The sequence below is a fragment of the Bombina bombina genome, chromosome 2, assembly GCF_027579735.1.
Source record: "Bombina bombina isolate aBomBom1 chromosome 2, aBomBom1.pri, whole genome shotgun sequence".
NCBI classification, from domain to species: Eukaryota; Metazoa; Chordata; class Amphibia; order Anura; family Bombinatoridae; genus Bombina; species Bombina bombina.
Genome location: NC_069500.1, coordinates 773,173,662 through 773,186,316, shown reverse-complemented (window position 1 = coordinate 773,186,316; position 12,655 = coordinate 773,173,662). Strand labels below are relative to the sequence as shown.

The window sequence follows — 12,655 nt, the reverse complement described above, 5'->3', positions numbered from 1 at the left end:
AGTGATTAATACTGGATGACATAGATTCAGAGCTATATGTTTATGTATTCAGAGGTATATGTTTATGTATTCAGAGGTATATGTTTATGTATTCAGAGCTATATGTTTATGTATTTAGAGGTATATGTTTATGTATTCAGAGCTATATGTTTATGTATTCAGAGGTATATGTTTATGTATTCAGAGCTATATGTTTATGTATTCAGAGCTATATGTTTATGTATTCAGAGGTATATGTTTATGTATTCAGAGGTATATGTTTATGTATTCAGAGGTATATGTTTATGTATTCAGAGGTATATGTTTATGTATTCAGAGGTATATGTTTATGTATTCAGAGTTATATGTTTATGTATTCAGAGGTATAGGGTTCTGTATTCAGAGGTATATGTTTATGTATTCAGAGGTATAGGGTTATGTATTCAGAGGTATAGGTTTCTGTATTCAGAGGTATATGTTTATGTATTCAGAGGTATAGGGTTATGTATTCAGAGGTATAGGGTTATGTTTTCAGAGGTATAGGTTTCTGTATTCAGAGGTATATGTTTATGTATTCAGAGGTATAGGGTTCTGTATTCAGAGGTATATGTTTATGTATTCAGAGGTATATGTTTATGTATTCAGAGGTATAGGGTTCTGTATTCAGAGGTATATGTTTATGTATTCAGAGGTATAGGGTTCTGTATTCAGAGGTATAGGTTTCTGTATTCAGAGGTATATGTTTATGTATTCAGAGGTATAGGGTTCTGTATTCAGAGGTATATGTTTATGTATTCAGAGGTATAGGGTTATGTATTCAGAGGTATAGGTTTCTGTATTCAGAAGTATAGGGTTCTGTATTCAGAGGTATAGGGTTCTGTATTCAGAGGTATATGTTTATGTATTCAGAGGTATAGGGTTATGTATTCAGAGGTATAGGTTTCTGTATTCAGAGGTATAGGGTTCTGTATTCAGAGGTATATGTTTATGTATTCAGAGGTATATGTTTATGTATTCAGAGGTATAGGGTTATGTTTTCAGAGGTATAGGTTTCTGTATTCAGAGGTATATGTTTATGTATTCAGAGGTATAGGGTTCTGTATTCAGAGGTATAGGTTTCTGTATTCAGAGGTATATGTTTATGTATTCAGAGGTATAGGGTTCTGTATTCAGAGGTATATGTTTATGTATTCAGAGGTATATGTTTATGTATTCATTGGTATATGTTTATGTATTCTGAGGTATATGTTTATGTATTCAGAGGTATATGTTTATGTATTCAGAGGTATATGTTTATGTATTCAGAGGTATAGGGTTCTGTATTCAGAGGTATATGTTTATGTATTCAGAGGTATATGTTTATGTATTCAGAGGTATAGGGTTCTGTATTCAGAGGTATATGTTTATGTATTCAGAGGTATATGTTTATGTATTCAGAGGTATAGGGTTCTGTATTCAGTGGTATATGTTTATGTATTCAGAGGTATATATTTATGTATTCAGAGGTATATGTTTATGTATTCAGAGGTATATGTTTATGTATTCAGAGGTATATGTTTATGTATTCAGAGGTATAAGGTTCTGTATTCAGAGGTATAGGGTTATGTATTCAGAGGTATATGTTTATGTATTCTGAGGTATATGTTTATGTATTCAGAGGTATATGTTTATGTATTCAGAGGTATATGTTTATGTATTCAGAGGTATATGTTTATGTATTCAGAGGTATATGTTTATGTATTCAGAGGTATATGTTTATGTATTTAGAGGTATATGTTATCTATTCAGAGGTATATGTTTATGTATTCAGAGGTATATGTTTATGTATTCTGAGGTATATGTTTATGTATTCAGAGGTATATGTTTATGTATTCAGAGGTATATGTTTATGTATTCAGAGGTATATGTTTATGTATTCAGAGGTATATGTTTATGTATTCAGAGCTATATGTTTATGTATTTAGAGGTATATGTTTATGTATTCAGAGCTATATGTTTATGTATTCAGAGGTATATGTTTATGTATTCAAGGCTATATGTTTATGTATTCAGAGCTTTATGTTTATGTATTCAGAGCTTTATGTTTATGTATTCAGAGGTATATGTTTATGTATTCAGAGCTATATGTTTATGTATTCAGAGGTATAGGGTTCTGTATTCAGAGGTATATGTTTATGTATTCAGAGGTATAGGGTTCTGTATTCAGAGGTATATGTTTATGTATTCAGAGCTATATGTTTATGTATTCAGAGCTATATGTTTATGTATTTAGAGGTATATGTTTATGTATTCAGAGCTATATGTTTATGTATTCAGAGGTATATGTTTATGTATTCAGAGCTATTTGTTTATGTATTCAGAGGTATATGTTTATGTATTCAGAGGTATATGTTTATGTATTCAGAGGTATAGGGTTCTGTATTCAGAGGTATATGTTTATGTATTCAGAGGTATAGGGTTATGTATTCAGAGGTATAGGTTTCTGTATTCAGAGGTATATGTTTATGTATTCAGAGGTATAGGGTTATGTATTCAGAGGTATAGGGTTATGTTTTCAGAGGTATAGGTTTCTATATTCAGAGGTATATGTTTATGTATTCAGAGGTATAGGGTTCTGTATTCAGAGGTATATGTTTATGTATTCAGAGGTATATGTTTATGTATTCAGAGGTATAGGGTTCTGTATTCAGAGGTATATGTTTATGTATTCAGAGGTATAGGGTTCTGTATTCAGAGGTATAGGTTTCTGTATTCAGAGGTATATGTTTATGTATTCAGAGGTATAGGGTTCTGTATTCAGAGGTATATGTTTATGTATTCAGAGGTATAGGGTTATGTATTCAGAGGTATAGGTTTCTGTATTCAGAAGTATAGGGTTCTGTATTCAGAGGTATAGGGTTCTGTATTCAGAGGTATATGTTTATGTATTCAGAGGTATAGGGTTATGTATTCAGAGGTATAGGTTTCTGTATTCAGAGGTATAGGGTTCTGTATTCAGAGGTATATGTTTATGTATTCAGAGGTATATGTTTATGTATTCAGAGGTATAGGGTTATGTTTTCAGAGGTATAGGTTTCTGTATTCAGAGGTATATGTTTATGTATTCAGAGGTATAGGGTTCTGTATTCAGAGGTATAGGTTTCTGTATTCAGAGGTATATGTTTATGTATTCAGAGGTATAGGGTTCTGTATTCAGAGGTATATGTTTATGTATTCAGAGGTATATGTTTATGTATTCATTGGTATATGTTTATGTATTCTGAGGTATATGTTTATGTATTCAGAGGTATATGTTTATGTATTCAGAGGTATATGTTTATGTATTCAGAGGTATAGGGTTCTGTATTCAGAGGTATATGTTTATGTATTCAGAGGTATATGTTTATGTATTCAGAGGTATAGGGTTCTGTATTCAGAGGTATATGTTTATGTATTCAGAGGTATATGTTTATGTATTCAGAGGTATAGGGTTCTGTATTCAGTGGTATATGTTTATGTATTCAGAGGTATATATTTATGTATTCAGAGGTATATGTTTATGTATTCAGAGGTATATGTTTATGTATTCAGAGGTATATGTTTATGTATTCAGAGGTATAAGGTTCTGTATTCAGAGGTATAGGGTTATGTATTCAGAGGTATATGTTTATGTATTCTGAGGTATATGTTTATGTATTCAGAGGTATATGTTTATGTATTCAGAGGTATATGTTTATGTATTCAGAGGTATATGTTTATGTATTCAGAGGTATATGTTTATGTATTCAGAGGTATATGTTTATGTATTTAGAGGTATATGTTATCTATTCAGAGGTATATGTTTATGTATTCAGAGGTATATGTTTATGTATTCTGAGGTATATGTTTATGTATTCAGAGGTATATGTTTATGTATTCAGAGGTATATGTTTATGTATTCAGAGGTATATGTTTATGTATTCAGAGCTATATGTTTATGTATTTAGAGGTATATGTTTATGTATTCAGAGCTATATGTTTATGTATTCAGAGGTATATGTTTATGTATTCAAGGCTATATGTTTATGTATTCAGAGCTTTATGTTTATGTATTCAGAGCTTTATGTTTATGTATTCAGAGGTATATGTTTATGTATTCAGAGCTATATGTTTATGTATTCAGAGGTATAGGGTTCTGTATTCAGAGGTATATGTTTATGTATTCAGAGGTATAGGGTTCTGTATTCAGAGGTATATGTTTATGTATTCAGAGCTATATGTTTATGTATTCAGAGCTATATGTTTATGTATTTAGAGGTATATGTTTATGTATTCAGAGCTATATGTTTATGTATTCAGAGGTATATGTTTATGTATTCAGAGCTATATGTTTATGTATTCAGAGGTATATGTTTATGTATTCAGAGCTATATGTTTATGTATTCAGAGGTATATGTTTATGTATTCAGAGGTATATGTTTATGTATTCAGAGGTATATGTTTATGTATTCAGAGGTATAGGGTTCTGTATTCATAGGTATAGGGTTCTGTATTCAGAGGTATATGTTTATGTATTCAGAGCTATATGTTTATGTATTCAGAGGTATATGTTTATGTATTCAGAGCTATATGTTTATGTATTCAGAGGTATATGTTTATGTATTCAGAGCTATATGTTTATGTATTCAGAGCTATATGTTTATGTATTCAGAGCTATATGTTTATGTATTCAGAGCTATATGTTTATGTATTCAGAGCTATATGTTTATGTATTCAGAGCTATATGTTTATGTATTCAGAGGTATATGTTTCTGTATTCAGAGGTATATGTTTCTGTATTCAGAGGTATAGGGTTCTGTATTCAGAGGTATATGTTTATGTATTCAGAGGTATAGGGTTCTGTATTCAGAGGTATATGTTTATGTATTCAGAGCTATATGTTTATGTATTCAGAGCTATATGTTTATGTATTCAGAGGTATATGTTTATGTATTCAGAGCTATATGTTTATGTATTCAGAGGTATATGTTTATGTATTCAGAGCTATATGTTTATGTATTCAGAGCTATATGTTTATGTATTCAGAGCTATATGTTTATGTATTCAGAGCTATATGTTTATGTATTCAGAGGTATATGTTTATGTATTCAGAGGTATATGTTTATGTATTCAGAGGTATAGGGTTCTGTATTCATAGGTATAGGGTTCTGTATTCAGAGGTATATGTTTATGTATTCAGAGCTATATGTTTATGTATTCAGAGGTATATGTTTATGTATTCAGAGCTATATGTTTATGTATTCAGAGGTATATGTTTATGTATTCAGAGCTATATGTTTATGTATTCAGAGGTATATGTTTATGTATTCAGAGCTATATGTTTATGTATTCAGAGCTATATGTTTATGTATTCAGAGGTATAGGGTTCTGTATTCAGAGGTATAGGTTTCTGTATTCAGAAGTATATGTTTATGTATTCTGAGGTATATGTTTATGTATTCAGAGGTATATGTTTATGTATTCAGAGCTATATGTTTATGTATTCAGAGGTATATGTTTATGTATTCAGAGCTATATGTTTATGTATTCAGAGGTATATGTTTATGTATTCAGAGCTATATGTTTATGTATTCTGAGGTATATGTTTATGTATTCAGAGGTATATGTTTATGTATTCAGAGGTATAGGGTTCTGTATTCAGAGGTATAGGGTTCTGTATTCAGAGGTATATGTTTATGTATTCAAAGCTATATGTTTATGTATTCAGAGGTATATGTTTATGTATTCAGAGCTATATGTTTATGTATTCAGAGGTATATGTTTATGTATTCAGAGCTATATGTTTATGTATTCAGAGCTATATGTTTATGTTTTTAGAGGTATATGTTTATGTATTCAGAGGTATAGGGTTCTGTATTCAGAGGTATAGGGTTATGTATTTAGAGGTATATGTTTATGTATTCAGAGGTATAGGGTTCTGTATTCAGAGGTATAGGGTTCTGTATTCAGAGGTATATGGTTATCTATTCAGAGTTATATGTTTATGTATTCAGAGGTATAGGGTTATGTATTCAGAGGTATAGGGTTCTGTATTCAGAGGTATAGGGTTCTGTATTCAGAGGTATATGTTTATGTATTCAGAGGTATAGGGTTATGTATTCAGAGGTATAGGGTTCTGTATTCAGAGGTATAGGGTTCTGTATTCAGAGGTATATGTTTATGTATTCAGAGGTATAGGGTTATGTATTCAGAGGTATAGGTTTCTGTATTCAGAGGTATATGTTTATGTATTCAGAGGTATATGTTTATGTATTCAGAGGTATAGGGTTATGTATTCAGAGGTATAGGGTTCTGCATTCAGAGGTATAGGGTTCTGTATTCAGAGGTATATGTTTATGTATTCAGAGGTATAGGGTTATGTTTTCAGAGGTATAGGTTTCTGTATTCAGAGGTATATGTTTATGTATTCAGAGGTATAGGGTTCTGTATTCAGAGGTATAGGGTTCTGTATTCAGAGGTATAGGTTTCTGTATTCAGAAGTATATGTTTATGTATTCTGAGCTATATGTTTATGTATTCAGAGGTATATGTTTATGTATTCAGAGCTATATATTTATGTATTCAGAGCTATATGTTTATGTATTCAGAGCTATATGTTTATGTATTCAGAGGTATATGTTTATGTATTCAGAGCTATATTTTTATGTATTCAGAGCTATATGTTTATGTATTTAGAGGTATATGTTTATGTATTCAGAGGTATATGTTTATGTATTCAGAGGTATAGGGTTCTGTATTCACAGGTATAGGGTTCTGTATTCAGAGGTATATGGTTATCTATTCAGAGTTATATGTTTATATATTCAGAGGTATAGGGTTATGTATTCAGAGGTATAGGGTTCTGTATTCAGAGGTATAGGGTTCTGTATTCAGAGGTATATGTTTATGTATTCAGAGGTATAGGGTTATGTATTCAGAGGTATAGGGTTCTGTATTCAGAGGTATAGGGTTCTGTATTCAGAGGTATATGTTTATGTATTCAGAGGTATAGGGTTATGTATTCAGAGGTATAGGTTTCTGTATTCAGAGGTATTTGTTTATGTATTCAGAGGTATATGTTTATGTATTCAGAGGTATAGGGTTATGTATTCAGAGGTATAGGGTTCTGTATTCAGAGGTATAGGGTTCTGTATTCAGAGGTATATGTTTATGTATTCAGAGGTATAGGGTTATGTTTTCAGAGGTATAGGTTTCTGTATTCAGAGGTATATGTTTATGTATTCAGAGGTATATGTTTATGTATTCAGAGGTATAGGGTTCTGTATTCAGAGGTATATGTTTATGTATTCAGAGGTATAGGGTTCTGTATTCAGAGGTATATGTTTATGTATTCAGAGGTATATGTTTATGTATTCATTGGTATATGTTTATGTATTCTGAGGTATATGTTTATGTATTCTGAGGTATAGGGTTCTGTATTCAGAGGCAAGGTATATGTTTATGTATTCTGAGGTATATATTTATGTATTCATTGGTATATGTTTATGTATTCAGAGGTATATGTTTATGTATTCTGAGGTATATGTTTATGTATTCAGAGGTATATGTTTATGTATTCAGAGGTATATATGTTTATGTATTCAGAGGTATATGTTTATGTATTCAGAGGTATATATGTTTATGTATTCAGAGGTATATATGTTTATGTATTCAGAGGTATATATGTTTATGTATTCAGAGGTATATATTTATGTATTCAGAGGTATATGGTTATGTATTCAGAGGTATATGTTTATGTATTTCGAGGTATATGTTATCTATTCAGAGGTATATGTTTATGTATTCAGAGTTATATGTTTATGTATTCAGAGGTATATGTTTATGTATTCAGAGGTATATGTTTATGTATTCAGAGGTATATGTTTATGTATTCTGAGGTATATGTTTATGTATTCAGAGGTATATGTTTATGTATTCATTGGTATATGTTTATGTATTCTAAGGTATATGTTTATGTATTCTGAGGTATAGGGTTCTGTATTCAGAGGCAAGGTATATGTTTATGTATTCATTGGTATATATTTATGTATTCATTGGTATATGTTTATGTATTCAGAGGTATATGTTTATGTATTCTGAGGTATATGTTTATGTATTCAGAGGTATATGTTTATGTATTCAGAGGTATATATGTTTATGTATTCAGAGGTATATGTTTATGTATTCAGAGCTATATGTTTATGTATTCAGAGGTATATATGTTTATGTATTCAGAGGTATATATGTTTATGTATTCAGAGGTATATGGTTATGTATTCAGAGGTATATGTTTATGTATTTAGAGGTATATGTTATCTATTCAGAGGTATATGTTTATGTATTCAGAGGTATATGTTTATGTATTCAGAGGTATATGTTTATGTATTCAGAGGTATATGTTTATGTATTCAGAGGTATATGTTTATGTATTCTGAGGTATATGGTTATGTATTCAGAGGTATATGTTTATGTATTCAGAGGTATAGGATTCTGTATTCTGTGGTATATGTTTATGTATTCAGAGGTATAGGGTTCTGTATTCAGTGGTATATTTTTATGTATTCAGAGGTATATGTTTATGTATTCAGAGGTATAGGGTTCTGTATTCAGAGGTATATGTTTATGTATTCAGAGGTATAGGGTTCTGTATTCAGTGGTATATGTTTATGTATTCAGAGGTATAGGGTTCTGTATTCAGTGGTATATTTTTATGTATTCAGAGGTATATGTTTATGTATTCAGAGGTATAGGGTTCTGTATTCAGTGGTATATTTTTATGTATTCAGAGGTATATGTTTATGCATTCAGAGGTATATGGCTATCTATTCAGAGGTATATGTTTATGTATTCAGAGGTATGTGGTTATGTATTCAGAGGTATAGGGTTTTGGTTTCATTTTATAAAATTTGGCCAACCTTAAAAAAGCTTTCACAAATACAATATAATGTATTCCTTCACACAATAAGGTTAAATTGCAGCAGTATGTTTATCAACCTCATGACAATTTCTCTATAGTTACTGTCACTTTTGTAAAAGGGAAATATTTTCTCACCAGTGCAGGATTTGCTGAGCTTTGCAAATTCCAAACTGCAGGTATGATAAAGCTTCAAAGTAGTTGTATATGTCTTGTTCAACTCTTGCTGTGAATGAAAATAAGTAAATCAGTTGGTTTAAAGAGAAACAGCCATTTTACTTCAAACATGTATGATAAATTCTGCCAGTTGTGAATTGCATGTTAGAAATGATAAGAACTGTCTATTGACACAAATGTTTACAAGCCTTATGTTCCTGGGTAGAGATTCCTTGGGAATTTTGTTTTAAAATAGATTTGTAAAGACTTCAGCCTCACCATCTCTTATACTGTTTTTGGAGCCTTTTTGCTAAAGTGCACTTTTCTCTATATTTTTTAGTAAATGGGATCCATAAAATAGCATAGGAATTGGTGAGACTGGAGAGGGCTTACCATATGAAGAAAATTTAATCTAATATTCTCTGAATGTTTAGGGCTAGATTATGAGTGGAGCAAATTAGTGCTTTTTGTGTATGTCGGGTTGCGTTGTATTACAAGTAACAAATATACAACCTCGTTAACTTCTTCACCCATAGAAGTCAATAGAGTGTGAAATCTTAAAAAAAAGCTAAACACGACATGAAATATTATATTTCACATTGAATATGTTCTATTTATTCTTTTATATATATATATATATATATATATATATATATATATATATATATATATATATATATATATGAATAGATATGTATTTTACATGAACAGTATCAAATATATATTTAAATATATATTTTATAATAAAAGGTAAAACATTTTCTAGGCGAGGAACATAGAAATGGAAAATATGGGTTTTGCAATTTAGATTTTAGCATGGTCCGGCTAACACTGATAAAAACTTAGTATTCTTAAGGCATGTTATTGAAATATTACATATAAAATATTTTTAAAAATTCATATTTTTTAAAAAAATATTAAAAATACTGTAAAATATTATAAATAATCAATAGAATATATATATATATATATATATATATATTATTTACAGTTTGTTTAATAATTTTTTTATAATTTTTAAAAATATTTTATATGTTATATTTCAATAACATGCCTTAAGAATACTAACTTTTCATGTGCACCAACTTGACCACATCGAAATCATGAAACATGATGCGCAAAACGCCTATTTTACATTCCTGTGTTCTTCACATAGAAAAGAATGTACTTTTTAAGATTAAGGGTCCGATTTACAAATGTCTGGCGGACATGGTACACTGTAGCTAGCAGGGAATGTCAATCAACCTGATCGTATAGGATCGGATGGATTGATGTCCGCAGCCTCAGAAGCAGCAGACAAGTTAAGAAGCAGCTGTCTTAAGACTGCTTCATAACTGCAGAAACAGGGGCATCAGGGGCCCTTGATAAATTGGCCCCTAAAAGTGGAGCACAACAATATTAGCACTATATATATATATATATTAAAGGGACAGTCAAGTAAAAAAAAAAACTTTCATGATTCAGATCGGGCATGTCATTTTAATTCTTAGTTGAAAGTTAAACCTAGGAGGTTCATATGCTAATTCCTTAGACCTTGAAGGCCGCCTCTAATCTGAAAGCATTTGGACAGTTTTTCACCACTAGAGTGCGTTAGTTCATGTGTTTCATATAGATAACATTGAGCTCATGCACGTGAAGTTACCCTGGAGTGAGCACTGATTGGCTAAAATGCAAGTCTGTCAAAAGAACTGAAATAAGGGGTCAGTTTGCAGAGGCTTAGATACAAGGTAATCACAGAGAAAATTGTATTGTTATAACTGTTCTGGCTATGCAAAACTGGGGAATGGGTAATAAAGGGATTATCTATCTTTTTAAACAACAAAAATTCTGGTGTTGACTGTCCCTTTAATTTACATATGTGAGTATATATATATATATATAGTGTTTTAAAATGTTTTCCATGTGTTTTGTTATATTTTTATTCTAGCCCTAACAGTTTACTTTACTTCTCCAGTAGAGCTAATTTTTAATAAGAGAGCTAAACATTCTCTGTTTTTCCATTCACTTGTAAAACCAGATTATGCTTTATTCTGAGAGCGGGCCTGCGTTATTGATAATGTGCCCTATGCTATCAGTAGAGCTCCACTAGTAATCTAGGCTTATATGTATAATGTGAATACATTGATACACATACTTATACTGATACAGAATGGCAAATACATTAGTGTAAAATACCTATACAAAAAATTAGACTCAGTCTCTCAGATCTGTCCAGTTCATATGTTATGCTGAGGAGAGAGAGAGAAGGAGAGAGGGAGAAGGGAGAGCAAAGGAGAGAGAGAAGGGGAGAGAGAGAGAAAGAAGGAAAGAGTAAAAGAGAGAGAGAGAGAGAAAGAGATAGAGAGAGAGAAATATATATATATATATATATATATATATATATATATATATATATATATATATATATATATATATATATATATAGAGAGAGAGAGAGAGAGAGAGAGAGAGAGAGAGAGAGAGAGAGAAGAGAAAGAGAGAGAAAGAAAGAGATAGACAAAAAAAGAGAGACAAAAGAAGAGAGATAGAGAGATAAAAAGAAAGAAAGAGAGAGAGTGAGAGAGAGAGAGAGAACGAGAGAAAAAGAAAGAGAGAAAAAATGAAACTTTGAGAGAGATAGAGTAGTTACCTTCCAGAATACACATAACCACCCCCATGTGTTTAACTGACATTACATAGCAAGTATTCAATTAATGACAACACTCACAATTTGCAATATCTGTGACTGTAAAATGTTGCTAATGTCTTCAAAACTCAACTTCTTTATTTGTAACCTCCCATAGCAGTCATCCCTCTCCATCCTCATACTGCTGAGCTTACTCATGAGCTGCTTGTTCTCCATCATATATTTCTGGTTGAGTTCCTGCACACTGTTGAGTCGCTTTTCTGTGGTAACGTGTGCATTTCCATAGATCATGAAGAGAACTAACCCTATCAGAATAAGAAACTCAATACAAGAGGTGAAAAGAAAGAAATACTTGCAGTAGTAGGAGCAGCCTTTCTGCTTTGATTTGAGGATGTCCTTTGATTCAAGTCCAAACCTAGAAATTGCATAGCTCCTTTCCATGGTTCTGATTTTTTGTGGACTATTTAAGTTTATTTTTATGGCTTCTATTGATGTTGATCAGTCTCTTCTATAGGATCTAGCGCAAACCATTTAAAATGGTAACCTTATCATAGTTTAGGCTGTATGTAGTAGAGCTACTTCTCTCAAGATGGTCACTCTTGCCAGTAATGTCCACAGGAAAAAATCGGAGTAAAGTGAGTTTACATGAGCTGCGGACTATGTTTTAAACTTTTTTTTTTTAAATTCATAATTTGTATCTGTGGGTGTTTACAGTCACATGACGTTCCATGTTCATCTGTTTAAATTAGATTCTTGAAATATTTCCTCGTTCCATCTCCTTCCTGCATTTCAGGATGCAATAATTTCCTTTTACTTTTCATAACCGTCACCCACAAGATAAGATGCATTGTTACAGACCCTTTGAGACAAGACACATTTTCACACTCTGAGCCAACAATAAATAAATCTATCTCATTTGCAGACCTATAAATGTTCTGCAGTAATGAATAATTACTCTCAAAGGGACAGTCTTCTACACCTTG

The 12,655-nt window shown here is 31.0% G+C and overlaps 1 protein-coding gene across 2 annotated transcripts in view; it reads right to left on the bottom strand.

Annotated features, from left to right (window-relative positions):
* PLVAP (plasmalemma vesicle associated protein) overlaps nucleotides 1–12,257 on the bottom strand; it is a 28,580-nt gene extending 16,323 nt beyond the window's left edge. For both annotated transcript variants that reach the window (XM_053700700.1, XM_053700701.1), the window contains exons 1-2: nucleotides 11,754–12,257; nucleotides 9,029–9,116 (exon numbers count right to left, since the gene is read on the bottom strand). In XM_053700700.1, the coding sequence (XP_053556675.1) occupies nucleotides 9,029–9,116; nucleotides 11,754–12,113 (448 nt within the window). In that variant the 5' untranslated portion in view covers nucleotides 12,114–12,257. The remainder of the gene's footprint in view (nucleotides 1–9,028; nucleotides 9,117–11,753) is intronic.
* Between the last annotated feature and the right edge of the window lie 398 nt (nucleotides 12,258–12,655).